The 15,617-nt window shown below is 41.5% G+C and overlaps 1 protein-coding gene across 1 annotated transcript; it reads left to right on the forward strand.

Moving 5' to 3' along the window:
• Nucleotides 1-485: 485 nt before the first annotated feature.
• On the forward strand, nt 486-4,724 carry LOC121740073 (zinc finger protein 287-like). Its single transcript, XM_042132795.1, has 11 exons — nt 486-645; nt 735-866; nt 1,004-1,057; nt 1,254-1,365; nt 1,434-1,568; nt 1,650-1,885; nt 2,047-2,162; nt 2,407-2,518; nt 3,014-3,175; nt 3,692-3,887; nt 4,482-4,724. Exons 1-11 carry the CDS (start codon nt 541-543, stop codon nt 4,652-4,654), a joined length of 1,533 nt encoding a protein of 510 aa, XP_041988729.1. The 5' UTR covers nt 486-540; the 3' UTR covers nt 4,655-4,724.
• Nucleotides 4,725-15,617: the final 10,893 nt, after the last annotated feature.

Consider the following 15,617-nt stretch of genomic DNA (forward strand, 5'->3'; position numbering starts at 1 on the left):
TCAAAAATATGACAGCCAAATGACAGCTCACACTTCTTTTTTTTAATCGTGGCACTTCGGCTATTTAACCATGGCCAGTCACTGGCCATGGTGAGCTAGGTATACATAATACATTATACAAGTGATAGAACAAGCTAGGTGTACTATACACTATACAGCAAGAGTATACAGCTCGACAAGTCACAAGGCTTTAAATGAACGTGGTGAAAAAAGGAACTAACACTGCCATTTTCTTCTTCTTTTATTTAAGGCAAACCATCGCTTTTTGCGACATTCTGCCAAAAAAAAAAACACTGCCATCATTCAAAAACGTCATTTTTGACAGTTCTCCTTTACCAGCAGCGCCATTTGTAAAGAAGAAGAAGAACACCCAGACTCCAGAGTAGGCCAATTGTAAAGAAGACTAAGAAGAACACGGCCACAAATATATACTAGTAATCTGTGCACAGTTTGCCCCACAGAGTACTTTTTTATATATGGTTTGCCCCGCAGTTTGTGATCAAAAAATTTCGACACGAATACCGTATTTAAATATATAAAATGCAGTGTCGTGCGTGCTTAAAGACACTCTCACTCAACTACAAAAATATAACTCTGCTGGATGAACTCAACATTATGTACTATAATAAAATCACTGATCTAAATGTATGATCAAAGCTATATACCGTATTTAATAACTTTAACATTCAGAAAAATACTGTTTGATAGTAAATATTATTTTCATTTAATTTCAGATATCTTTGGGTGATAGAATGCCACAACAGCTGTGTCAAAAGTGTGCAAAAGTTCTTAAAAATTGTTATGAATTCAGAGAAAAATGTATAGCTTCTAATTCCATACTAATGAGTGCTCCAACATTGGTTCATGTAAGTTAATGTTTTTTATGATCAGACTGGCAGGAATAGTAAGGCAATTTATAGACAGAACTTTATAATACACAGGAATTTAATACAGTAAAGTGTAACAATGTCTTCAAGTATTAACCAAAATTTTAATGTTTCAGGAGTTGTCAACTATTATCCACATTAAGCAAGAGCAGGGAGTTGAAAATGAAAAGGTACATTTGGTTTATTTCTCAACAGAGGAGATATCTTCTGTTCACAATGTGTATTTATTAAATGATATTAAAAAAAAGTTGAATAAAAAGTGGTCAAGTAGTAGTGATTACTGAATGTTACCATAAACAAAGTAATATTTATATATCTATTAAAATCTAACTCATTAAATATCAATTTCATCAATTAATTTTTCAGAAGTATCTTACTGATGTACATAATAAACAAGAAATAGAACTGAAGGATGAATTTATTGATTCAGAATACAATGAGTTACCAGAAAACAATATTGATTATGATTATGTGCCTGGTATGTGTTATAATCACCAATTAGCACCAAAACATGTAACAAATTATAAGTAAACATTTTGTTTGTAGGCTCCAAACCTACCAATATTGCGGAAAGTACACATAAATCAATTAAAGAAATGACTAGAAAAAAGTCATTAAGAGCAAAACCAAAAAAGGTTAACTCGAATAGTAATGGGTCTCTAATTAGAAAATATGACTGTGGTAAGATTTCACCTTGCATACTTCAATTACATGTTTATGTGTAATATTGTTACAACTGTTACACTTTTTTTAACACAACAGGACTGTGCATGGAAAAGGTAGAGAAAGATAAGTTGTGTAATCATGTCAAAAGCCATGAGAAAAGCAATTCTTGTGGCATATGCCCTGTTTACTTTCAAGACTCTGAGTCGTTGCTGCAGCATAGAATTTCACACTTAAAGAAAGCAAATTTTATATGTCATATATGTTTACATATTCTACAGAACTCAGAATCCTTAGAATTTCATTACGACATAAAACATTTTTCTAAGAACAAAGTAAGTCGCTAAAAACAACATATCTATGTTACATTTTTAATTAAAAGTGCTTTTTAGAACTGTTCATATCAAATTGCTAATTTTATCGTTAATCATTTATGAACTTTCCATATTATAATGTGACTTTTAGGAAACCTCAATATATTTGTGAATATTTTTAGGATCGTGTTAAATGTATACAATGTGATAGGAGTTTTACGACAGTAAAAAATTTTAGAAAACATTGGAAATCACTACATTCTGGTCAAAAATTTAAATGTAAAGTATGTTCTGAAGAGTAAGTGTGGAATTTTAAAATAAAATTAAGTGAGCAATCTAGTAGTCTTCTATCTCTATAGATATATTTTTTTTCTTATTAGAAGTACTAAAACGGATGTATTATATTCTATTTACTAAAATAAAAACCCTTCCTTTCCCTCATCATATATTATCTTATTACCATAAGACCTTTTATTTCATCTGTATTTTAATTAGTTATTACTGGAAATCTTCTCAGAATCTAAAAAATGTTGTATTTTCAGATTTCCAACTGCAAACACCCGAAACTATCACATACATAAACATCATAAATTGAAGAAAAAAATATTTTGTGACAACTGTAATTATTCAACTGAAATAAGGGCTAACTTAGTGGTAAGTAATAGTTTTCATATCCATAATAATATTGTAAATGTATTCAGGCACGGTCGCAGCCTGAAATTTTGGGGGGGTCACTCAGTAGCCACTACACTATTTTTTTTATCTGCGCCCTCGGTCGGTTCTGGGTTCACAGCAGCTGTCTAAGGTCGGACGAAGTGGTGGTTAGGGGATAGCTAGAAATTTCCTTTCATTATTTAGCAAGATTTAGAGATTTTTCAATTTTATCTTAGATTTTGGGGGGGGTCATGTCCTCTGTGACCCCCCCCCCCCCTTCGGACCGCGCCTGAATGTAATAAACTATTACCTCTTCACGCCCAAACCGCTGAACCAATTTTACTGAAATATGGAATGGAGATACTTTTTGTCCCGGAAAAATGGACGGTTTCCGCGCCACACGATTTTAGCGCAACGGCGTTGCGGGCGTTATCTATAGTATCTACTATTTAATAAAAAGACCTTGGCTTATGATTCTACTTTTTATTGTTCTAGCGGCACCACCTACGCGTACATACCGCTGCAGCCGAGAAGGTATTCTGTAAATTATGTAAGGCGCAGTTTGTGAACGAGAGCGGACTCAAACTACACCAGTGCCAGTACAGCACCCACTCTATATGCCCCATCTGTGGCGTTGTGTTTGAAGTGCCAGTAAAGGTAGGGTACTGACTACTGTTAAGTGTCTAAACACACTATGCCGAAGTTCTGTGGCGGAAATTCCGCATGAATACGTCAGCAATGTCAAACGCATACAATATAACGCGAATTTCGGCTTGGTGCGTCATCGGTAATTTAAAAATTAAAATACATTGCAGGCAGAATCACGAACACGATGCCGAACTTCCGTCGCGGAAATTCGGCATAGTGTGTTTAGACACTTATTGTCCTAAGTCCGAAGTCCTAACACTCCTAACAGTACTAAAGGACTAAGGAGCAAGGGTGTTTCCGATGGGAAATCATTTTATCGGTAAAGGCGAGTCCGCACTAACGCGACACTACGCGACAGCAACGCTACGCGACACAAAATTTCAGTTCTATAAAATGTAAAGTGTTGTGTAGTGCCGCATAGTGCGGTCTCAGCTTAAGAGGCAATGTGGATTTTTTTTATTAGTAAGGGGCTTAGTAATCTACGATTTATGTGTTGTAAGCATTTAATTGACTATTGAATGGCAGTTAAAGGAACATCTAGCGACGCACAGCGACGAGCGCAAGTATAAGTGTGACCGCTGCGACGTCGCCTACAAGTCGCGAGGCGCGCTGCGTATACACACGAACAAGCACGACGGTATCCGCCCTCACAAATGCGAGTACTGCCCCGCCGCCTTCTGGGCGCCCAGCACGCTTATCAAACACCGCCGGACCCACACTGGTAAACTAGCCATTTTTAAACCACAACTCACAAAAATAGGCGCTGGCCGGTGGTAGGCCTCTCGTAGACGACGTTCTAAAAGTGTTAACTTTGTTAACCTATTTAGAAATAAATTATTTCATTTCTTTTCATTATTTTTATGGTAACTAATTTTGCTAAAGATAATGTACTTATTTATGCGAAAAGAGTCACAAATAAGAGGGGAAAAAATTATCTATAGCGCGAGCTTCGATTAACAGGGGCTGAGCAAGTAGTTTTTGTGCCCATTTGAAGCGGAATCAGCGTCCCCAATGCGGGGGGAAGAGAACTAAATCTGACGTAAAAATGTCGTTTGGAAGTAGCCATATTGGCGCTGATAGCAGTAGTGAGAGTAATTGGAACTAATACTAATGATGACAGCCAATAACGATTAAGCGGCCATTTGCAATTTACGTCAGATTTAGTTCTCCTCCCCCGCCTTGGGAGCGCTGATTCCGCTTCAAATAGGCACAAAAAGCATCTAAGGGTATAAAGGGTATCATAAGTCTAGCACTAACGATTGCAATCTCTGCTTAAAAAGGCCCCATGAATTCAATAAAATGAAACAACTTTCAGGTGAGAAGCCATATGTGTGTGAAGTGTGTAACAAAGGTTTCACTGGTAACCACAACCTTAAACTTCATATGCGAGTGCATGGAGTCTATAATCTCATAAAGAAAAAGGGTACTGAAGAGGTGTCCATGGAAAATGTTCAAGAATGTAACAAAGGAAGTCATGTTCACTATTAATACTCTATTCAGGTATATAATATAATACGTCGGTAGACCGTGCTCTGTCAATAAAAATCTCACAAATGTATCTATTTTGTTTTATTAAGTATCTGATACACGGTTGTAAGCGGCGGTTTGAAACTGAAGTTTGAAACCGTGTAGATAGCTGTTTTATGCCAAATTTGGTTTGACTCTACAAGGCGCAGGTTCGGCCTCATATGGTCTATGGAATATTGTTCTCATCTCTGGTCAGGGGCGCCAAAATACCAACTGCTCCCTCTGGATCATATCCAACGAAGGGCCGCTTGAATTGTTGACTGCCATAGTGTTTCAAACAGATTGGACGCCGAGATGTAGCTTCACTCGGCATCCTCTATTGGTTGTATCACGGGGAGAGCTCTGAGGAATTGTTCGGAATCATACCACCTGCAACTTTTCGCCATCGTCCCACGCGAAAAATATACCATCCTGATCACCTTGATGAGTGGCAGTCTTCCACCGTGCGTTTCTCACGTAACTTTCTGCCGCGCATTGTAAAACTCTGGAACGAGCTGTCACCGGCAGTATTTCCGGACCTTTAAGACCTGCAAGCCTTCAAGAAAAGAGCGTATTCCCTCTTAAAAGGCCGGCAACGCACCTGCAGTTCTTCTGATGTGGCGAGTGTCCATAGCTGACCGTAGTTGCTTTCCATCAGGCAGCCCGTTTGCTCGTTTGCCTGCGTTTATAACCACTGGTAGAAGCGTCGGTTTGCAACTTGTTTGCAAACGTCTTGCCGCTTGTTTTAAAGCTCGCGAAGGACAGTCACAATGTAGCAGCAGGCAGACGCATGCGACGGCGACGTTGCATTCGCAAAATGGCGAGAGAAAATAAAGAACGAGAAGTAGTTACAGAACTTGTTGAGCTGTATAAACAGTTGCCCTGACTTTGGGACTTAACATTTTTAAGTCCTAATCCCAATATTATTATGTGTGTATGTTAGTCTATTTATACTCATACAATAAAGTAAATACTCAGTATTTACTGAGTTTGAATATTTACTCTGACTCAGTTTTTACTGCCTTACCCATCCCTAGTTCTGACTGACTAAATCAGTGTTGCCAGATGGTTTCAACCTTTTATCTGTAGTGGGAACTGCTAAATCTATGGCTAAATCTGTAATTTTACATTATTATTGACTTTTAAGTCAATATATATTCCCCGCGTTCCATTTGATGTTAAAAACGATCAAAACTTTTGATTTTTTTGATTATGTTGTACGATCTGGAATCCATTCGTAGGTAAAATTTTCTAAAGTCTGTTGGTTCCAAGTAGTTCATAATTCATAATTTTTCGTGGAGCAAAAATTCTTTCAACCATCTTTTTCGCCTTTTATTTATTTTTATTTTCATTGAGCCAACAGCTAAGCCTATGAGAAGACCAATTTTTTGTTGCTTTGACAGAACTGGAGCCAATAAGAAGACGTCTGGCCAAAATCGCCGCGTGAACACAACTGATTTAGTTACTAAATTAGGACAAGTGGAATAAGAAGCTTCTAATTAGTCTTCTTTTTAGGATTCCAATTAGAACTTCTAAATTTAGTCAAATGGAATAACAACTTTAACGGGAACAATCTATAAAGTGGCCCATTCACTATCCTGCATTGCAGTCCGCCGTGCAGTCCGCAGGCATAAGGAGGATTGTGAATGGTGTCGCAGGCCGGTCGCCCGCGCCATGCATGATGCAGGCCTGCGACACCATTCACTGTCCTCCTTATGCCTGCGGACTGCCGCGAATGGGCCCTTTTATACGGTACTTTATCTATGGGAACAATAGTTCCTTTTCTCGCCACGTTCCTAAAAAGCCTTGTCGAACTGTTTAATCTCTTTGTAGAAAAGTGAAAACTTGTAGAAAACATCTCAAAAGGAGTTTTGTCGGGAATGTGAAAGAGTGATGTTGTGTTTTTGTAATATTTTCCTAAAATTATGTTAGTGGGGTTTTTAATGTGTAATATTGGTAGGATATTAATCATCGTTATCGTGCACAGGTGTAGGAAAGTGATGCAATATCCAGAAACGAGTTATTTTGTGTTAGCGGATGTCAATGGACAAGCTACATGATATTATATTTATTTATTTAAATCGATATATTGTTAGTCAATATATATAATTTTAATAAGTGATTATTATATTTAAAATATTAATAAGTAAGGTACTTGATTTTGATAATTAGTTAGTTATAAATGGGCGGGAGGATTATTTACTTCCGTTATAACTTCCTCTTCTCATATTATCTGAAATATGAGAAGCACATTAATTAATATTTAGAATTATGTATTCCATTCCATTGCCATCTATCTGCAGTCGAATATACAATTTAGTGTAATACTAACATCCTCGTCACTGGATAGCGGCGCTGAGTATCTATTAATTGAAGTTATTGTCGGTCATTCAAAAATCCTACTTGGCGTGTTTTATAGCCCTTCTCTTCATATAAATTACTTTGCTGACTTTGAAAAAATTACAGACAAACTTATATCTGTTTACGATAAAGTAATAATGGGTGATTTTAACACGTGCCTAATAAAAGATGATTGGTGCTCCGCACGGCTTAGGTCCATTACAACTGCTGCTAATTTGCAAATCTTACCTTTGTCAGCCACACACTTTTCCCTAACTGTGAACCCTCGTTGCTTGATCTAATTTTGTTATCATCATCTTGCGAAGTTGAAAAATATGGTCAATGTAGCGCTTCTTCTCATATCATGTTTTAGTGTATGTCTCCTTATCCATTTGCCCACCTAAGCGCAAGGCAAAAATCGTGATGCAACGCAACTTTTCGAAAATCGACCTGCCTAAACTGCGTGATGATGCTCAATTCATTGATTGGTTTGCAATTCAATCAGAGCAGTCTGTTCTGTCTGATGAGCAAGTTACCATGTTAAACGTAGCAATAACTTAATTATATGATACGCATGCTCTGATCCAACCTATTCGTATTCGCCACCGTCCAGCCCCCTGGCTCACTGAAGAAATTAAGATATTGCAATTAAAAAGGAATAAGGCGAGACTTAAATATAGGCTTGACCCGAGTGAAGTAAACAAAGAAGCTTATCGCATCACACGCAACCGTTGCAATAAGGCATGTAGGGACTCGCGGAGACGCTATCACCACAAGGCTGTCTTGGAAGAAAAGGACCCGGCACGTGTATGGCGGTTCTTAAGGTTGCAAGGTATCGGCAAGAGTAGTGTCAGCTCTCCAGCTGCAGCTTTTGATGTTGTAACAAAAAAATCATACTCTCTCTTTATTGTCTTCCATGCCTGTCTAGAATGTGCCTCTGTTCGAATTTTCTGAAGTCACGGTTGAAGATACCAAGCGAGCTATCATGTCCATTGATTCTGATACTGCTGGTTGTGACTTGTGACAGCATAAGCCGAAAAATGATCTCCCCAATTTCCGATATTCTGTCCCTTCCCATCACCTGGATCCTTAACAACTCCATCCGTACGGGCAATTTTCCTACTGCGTGGAAAGACGCTGACATCATACTCATTCCGAAAAAATCGAACCCTACCCTTATTTCCGACTTTCGCCCCATATCCTTTTGAAAGGAAAGGCAGGATGCCTTTCCTTTCAAAAGTATTTGAGCGCCTAATCTATTTGCAGCTCAATAATTTCCTTCATAGTAATAACATCCTTAATCCTTTTCAGTCAGGCTTTCGCTCAGGACACAGCACAACCACGGCATTATTGAATATTTTGGAAGATATTCGTTCCAATATGGATAAACGTCGCCTTACTATACTGGCACTTTTAGACTTCACCAATGCCTTTGGAACGGTTGACTTTGACTTATTGCTTGCTTAATTAAAATCAATTAACGCCGCTCCTAGCGTCTTAAGATGGTTTGAGGGCTACCTTAGAGGTCGAAGACAGCGTATTCGTTGTGATAACCATTACTCCGTATGGCATGACCTCTTAGCGGGGGTTCCACAAGGAGGCGTACTATCCCCGTTGCTATTCGCTCTGTTCATTAATACTATTAGTAATCGCTTGTCGTCTCTTTACCATTTATATGCCGATGATATGCAGATCTATACCGATTCCGATATTGACCATCTAAAGGAGGCGATAAAATGCATTAACGATGATTTGCTACTTTTAAAACAGGGGTGCAAGGCCTTCGGTGTTTGTGTTAACCCCAACAAAAGTCAAGCCATCATTGTTGGATGCGCTAAGCTTCTATCAAAAGTTAAGATCCAGGATTTTCCATCTCTCACATTCAATGGCTTACCAATCCCGTTTGTTGAAACAGTCAAAAACCTAGGTGTTATTTTTGACAACCAACTCTCCTGGAAACCGCACATCAACGCAGTCAGTAGCAAACTATTCCGTGCAAGTGGATCTCTTCGTCTCTTCGGTAATTTTCTCCCAAGTAAAACTAAAATTGCATTGGTTCATATATTGCTTATGGCAATATTGGATTACGCAGATATCTGTCTTATTAATATTACCGAAGAACTTTTAGACAAACTTGAGAGATTGCAGAATGTGTGTTCGTGATTGCATCAGATTCGTCTATGGCTTGCGGAAATACGATCATATTACAGAATTTCGGAGAAAGCTTCGTTGGCTTCCTCTTCGCTAGCGTCGAGATTGTCACGTCCTCTCCCTTTTTTTTTACAATGTCCTTTTTGTTCCATCCTCCCCGTCCTACCTTAAAAACAGCTTTAAATTTTTGCATGATACCAGTTAACATTACGCTCTTCAAGCAATCTCACTCTTGAGATCCCTCTGCACTCTACTTCCTTATATTCCAAATCTTTTTCTGCTCGCGCTGCTACTCTTTGGAACTCTTTGCCTCTCGATATTCGCCAACGAAAACTTAAACTTTATTTCCTTGATATACCCTAGTTAATTTCTGATAAATCGATGCTTTTTCGTCAACATAGTTAATTACGATTACTATTACTACTACACGATTTTTTATGTATCTCTATTTTCAATATTATCTACAAAAGGTTGACTGGTAGAGATTGCTTAGTAGCAATAAGTTCGCCTTTTGTACATCAATAAGTATAATATGTATTTTGGTTTCATTTTGCTATATTTGAATTGTCAACGGAAGTTCGTTTCTTTTGTGTAAAATGGTTTAAAAGGCAGCCACATTGCATTGATTGATTCATTCTGTAATTAAATTTGAGACATGTAAGGTGAAACTCTGCTCGAATAAATATCGCTCATGTATAAGTCAAGACTTTTACTATTCTGTAACATTTGTGTCCCCTCCAAAACTTTATCGAAAGTTTACTGAATCCATCCATCCTTGACTGTATTGACTTTTTACTTCGACTTTGACTAGACTTTTGACCTGACGATATTTAAAAGAAATGATGCTGAAAATGGGGAATGTTACCTAATTTTGATTATTGGCAGTCCACATTCTCTGTCAAAAATAAAGAATATTAGTGAAAGAATTACTTGGATACGTTAATTAGTTTCCGATTTATAAGCAAAACAAGTTGTAACTATACGACGCGGGCGCCCGGTAACGGTGTGACGTCATAGCACAATTCCGCCGCGCGGGCCCCATACAATAAACGTGATTTTTTGCTCTTTCTCAATAACGGCAACAGGTAGGCACTTGAAATTTTCACCAAGGCCTTAATTATATGTGTACTTTAATAATTAATAATAATATTAAAATAAAATAAAAATTTAAGGGGCCTCCCATACAATAATCACTGTAGTGTAAACAACCGTGGGAAATTTCTAGGAGGCTCGGGAATGTACCACAATAAAACTGCCGTCCTTGCGATAAGTGCAGTAAGTTGAATTTAATTTAGACCTTATGGACTCAGTCATAAGGTCTAAATTCAAACACGCTAACAAATAAAGGGTAAACACGTGAACAAACATTAGACCTTTCTAGAAGGTTCGAGTATGTACTTGCGCACCACGTGTCCGTATACCATGTACCGTAACACTACTCCCCTCTTAGAGATGCTCGTCCCGAGCATCATTGTTACTGCCATGGTAACGCGCCAGACGGTCTATGTGTACCACTTTGAATGTCCCTCTTGGTTGCTTTTGAATCCTGTAAGTCACATCATTCAATCGGGTAACCACTTTGTATGGGCCGTCCCACTTGGTCTGCAACTTTGGAGATTTGCCTTTTCGGCGAGTTGGGTTATGCAGCCACACCAGTGACCCTTCTTCGAAGCCGCTTGTATTCGATTTCCAGTCGTATCTGGTCTTCATGTTCTCACTTGACTGTAATCCATTTTCCCGAACCATGGCGTGTATATAGCGCATCTTTTCCCTTAAATCGCAGACATAATCTGGTACGGTCTTTGGTTCTTCCGGTGATCCTCCTGTCAAAAGGTCTACTGGTACTCGTAGTTCTCTACCGTAATTGACATACGCCGGGGTAGCTTTTATGCTCTCATGCTCGGCGGTACGGTACGACAGAAGGAAGAGTGGTATATACTTGTCCCAGTCCTTTTGTTTGTCATCTATCAATTTCGCCAAATGCCTCTCAAGGGTCTGGTTAAATCTCTCAACCATTCCATCAGACTGTGGATGGTACGCGGTGGTCCTCGTTTTATGCATTCCCAAAATTCTGCACACTTCCTGGAAGACCTGCGATTCGAAATTCCTGCCCTGATCGGAATGGATTTCTAGGGGCACACCAAAGCGAGATATTACTTCTTCGACTAGCTTAGAAGCAACTGTTGTAGCTTCCTGGTTTGGTATGGCGAACACTTCGGGCCATTTGGTGAAGTAATCCATGACAACCATAAAATACTTGTTTCCTGATTCCGTTACAGGAAATGGCCCAGCTACGTCAACTGCGATTCGTTCCCACGGTGCGCCAACGTTATACAAGCGCAGGCTCCCACGGCTCCTTGTCTGTGGTCCCTTCACTGCAGCGCAAGTAGTGCATTTGCGGCACCAATCCTGTACATCGTCTCGACAATGCAACCAGTAGAATCGTTCTCGCACTTTTGTTAACGTCCTCTTTACTCCTAGATGACCTCCTGATACGCCATCATGCATTTCACGGAGAACATCCGGTACTCTCGTTCTTGGGACAACTATCTGAAGATGGAACTCTCTGCCGTTGGTCTTCTCCCATTTCCAGTAGAGTATTCCGTTTTGAAGTATCAGACTGTCCCATTGCGCCCAGTACGCCTTAGTGACAGCGCCAGTGGGTGCAACCTCACTCCAGATTGGTTTTTCATCACCCCGTTTCTTCCATGTGATGATGTGCCGAAGGTCGTCATCTGTTTCTTGAGCCTCCCTCATAGCATAATTCTCCCATGGGCCCAAAGGACTTGTTTTCGTTAACTTTAGTGTCACTTCATTAGATTCCTGTTTAACACAATGGTTGCAGTCTTCTGAACACGGCCTTCGTGAGAGTGCGTCGGCATTCCCATGCGACTTTCCGCTGGGGTGTTCGGTCTTGAAGTCATACTCTTGGAGCTGTTCAATCCATCGAGCTACTTGACCTTCTGGGTTCTTGAACTGTAGTAGCCACTTCAACGCTGCGTGATCAGTTCGCAGTAAAAACTGTCTGCCAATGAGATACTTGCTGAAATGTTGTAGCGTCGTTACGACAGCCAAAAGTTCTCTTCTTGTCACACAGTAGTTTCTCTCTGGCTTAGATAAAGATTTGCTGAAATATGCAATTACAACTTCTCTTTCACCCTGTTTTTGAGATAACACCCCTCCAATGGCCGTGTTGCTTGCGTCCGTGTCGACTATAAACTGACCTTCAGGTTGTGGATACCCCAGGATTGGTGTTTCACACAGATGTTTCTTTAGTTTCTGAAAAGAATCTTCGGAAGTCTCGTCCCAAATAAACTGTCGTTTATCTTCTGTCAGCCGATGTAATGGCTTGGCTATCTCTGAGAATCCCTTAACAAAACGCCTGTAGTAGGAGCATAGGCCAAGAAATGCCCGCACTTCGGTTTTGTTCTTAGGGGTTGGCCAATTTTGGACTGCTTCTAGTTTCTCCGGGTCCGTCTGAATTCCATCACTGGAGATAACATGGCCGAGATAGTTCACCTTACTCCTGAATAAACGACACTTTTTCGGATTCAACTTTAACTTGGCCCCCTCTATTTTGGCGAAAACTCGTTCTAAGTTTCGCAAATGGTCCTCGAAGTCGCGGCCAACAATGATGACGTCGTCCAAGTAGACTAAGCAAGCCTCTCCAACTAAGCCTGCCAGTACACACTCCATGAGTCGCTCAAATGTGGCAGGTGCGTTGCACAATCCAAAGGGCATGACGTTAAACTGCCATAGACCTTTACCGGTGGAGAACGCTGTCTTCTCCTTGTCTTTTGGATGAATTTCCACCTGCCAGTATCCAGATTTCAGGTCCAGGGTCGAGAACCATTTCATGCCACTCAAGGTATCCAGAGTGTCGTCGATTCGAGGTAATGGATAACTGTCCTTCTTGGTGACATCATTGAGACGTCTGTAGTCCACACAAAATCTTGTGCTGCCATCTTTCTTCTTCACTAATACAACCGGTGAGCACCACGGACTCGCAGACGGTTCAATAATCTTATGCCTTCTCATGTCCTCCAAAAGGCCTTCAACTTCTTTTTCCTTCGCAATGGGTATCCGTCTTGCTCGTTGACGAATTGGGTTCTCGCTTCCGGTATCTATCCTGTGCTGAACCATCGACGTTCTTCCAAGGTCGCCTTCCTGACTGGAGAAGATATTCGCGTGGCGTTGTAAAAACTTCTTAGCTTTCATGCTCTGCGAATAAGTCAGATTACTCTTGCAGTCATCGAGTAGCTCAGTCACTATTCCATAGTTGCTGGTGTTTGCTGAGTCTGAGCCTGTGATCGAACTACACTTTCTCATCCAGACAACTTCCTCGCACTTTCCAATGACGTCACCTTTGTTCAAGCAGATCTCGCGATCACCAAGATTCAAAACCCTGACCACAGCGTTACTGCTTCCGCTAACAAGGGTTCTCGCCGTCATCAGTTTTTGCGCTGATGTCTTGGTAGGTGTGTCTTCGATCAACACGCATCTATTTAACTTCTTCTTTCCAGCTGGCGGTAGTTTCACCAGCACTCTAGCTTCCGCTCGTCCAGGTATTATGACTTTCTTTACACATTCAACTTTCCCGCAAGCGTCTCCAAGAATGAAAATTTCTTCTTTGCCACACTTGAACACTCCGTCGGCGACATTAATTCTGCAGTTGTGCTTCTTCTTGAAATCCAAACCCAAGATGCAATCATCTATAATCTCAGCCACGATAACGTCATGAGGGTATGAGGATCCCCCTACATTAATCGTAACTGACATTTCTCCCAGGACGGGTATTGGCTGACCGGAGGCAGTAAGGAGCCGACAGTTAATTCTCCTCTTGTGTCTTCTTGCGGCTTTTACCAGATTTGGGTTCACTATCGTTCTAGAGGCTCCTGTATCTAGAGTCATTTTGCAATCCGTCCCGTTAATAGTCCCCTGAATCACAAGACTATTCCCACTGCATGCTTGGGAGATAACAGTTATCGGGACTTCCTCTACTTCAGCCAGTACTCGCCCCTTAGTCCTGGCTTTTATTCGATTTCGGGCAGGGGACGAAGCCCCTTGCTTCTTCAGCTCCTCCATTTGTTCCTCGAGCCTTTTCATTCTTGCCATCTGGGTCTCCTTCTGCGGGCAGTTGAGCTGAATATGGCCCCTCTCACCGCACTTGTAGCACATGGCTCCAGAACTTCTCTTCGTAGGAGCCTTAACCTCCTTGACTTCTTCAGAGACCTCGCGGATCTTATAGGTCTGCCGTATGTCACGCCGAACAGCCTCGACCTCTAAAGCATGCGCCAGTGCTTCCTTAAGCGTGGTGTGGTGACGTAGCCTCACTGCAGCTCTGACCTCCAGGTCCCTGATTCCGTCGACAAATGCTTGCACAATATTCGTGTCGACCATCTTGGCGTCAGCTCCTGGGTGTGCCTTCTTGACGAGTTTTTCAATTTCCAACGCCCATTGTTGTAGTCCTTCTCCTGGGCGTTGGACTCTGTCACGCAGTTGGGCACGGAACACGTGCTCCAGGTGTCGCTCCCCGTATCTGGATTCAAGTGCCTCCATCAGGTCTTGAAACTCATTTCCTGTATGCGCTTCTAGGACCGACAAAGCTTGCCCTCTGAGCGCAACAGTGAGAGCGGTCAGGCGTTGTTCATCATTCCATCCGTTGGCAGAAGCAACAGTCTGGAATTGCTGACGATAAGCATTCCAAGAAGTAGTGCCGTCGTATGGTGGCACTTTTACTCTTGGCCCATGTGCCACTCCAGAATTTCCACTACACGTCGCGACTCCTGTGGTTTCCAGGCGCACTACTTTTTTCTGTAGTTCGGTGAGGCCGGTTTTCACATTTTCCACATCCACTCCCAACCCGGTAACGCGTTCGTCCATTACGTCGACGTCTTTACGAAGCTTAGACACCGTGTCACTAACATCCTTTATAGCTCCAAGTGCTTTTTCTTGGAGGTCTTTTTGCTGCTCTTGTGATTCTCGAATCGCTCTGATTTCAGCCTTCTGAAATTCTTGCAAAGCGCCGAGCTTGCATTCTTGTGACTCCATCAAAGCGCCAAGCTTGCGGTCTTGTGCCTCCATCATTGCCTTTTGAGAATCTTTCAACGCCTGACTTTCAGCTTTTTGAGACTCCTGCAAAGCCTGAATTAATTCAATTATGCTTTCCAATTGAAGAGCCATTTGAGGGGCCGTAGAAACTACGGGCGTAGCAGGATAGATGGAACTAGTCGACGGGGCCTGAGCAGGCGGGGCCCAGTGGGCGGCGCCAGTGGGCGTGGCCTGAGTGGGCGGGGCCTGGTGGGCGGAGCCAGTGGGCGTGGCCACGCACAAAGTGGGCGGAGCCTGAGGGGCGTGGGCAGTGGGCGTGTCCCGGTGGGCGGAGCCAGTGGGCGTGGGTTCGCCCAAAGTGGGCGGAGCCTGGTGGGCGTGGTCAGTGGGCGGAGCCAGGTGG

Source organism: Aricia agestis, chromosome 2, assembly GCF_905147365.1.
Source record: "Aricia agestis chromosome 2, ilAriAges1.1, whole genome shotgun sequence".
In the NCBI taxonomy this organism is placed as follows: domain Eukaryota; kingdom Metazoa; phylum Arthropoda; class Insecta; order Lepidoptera; family Lycaenidae; genus Aricia; species Aricia agestis.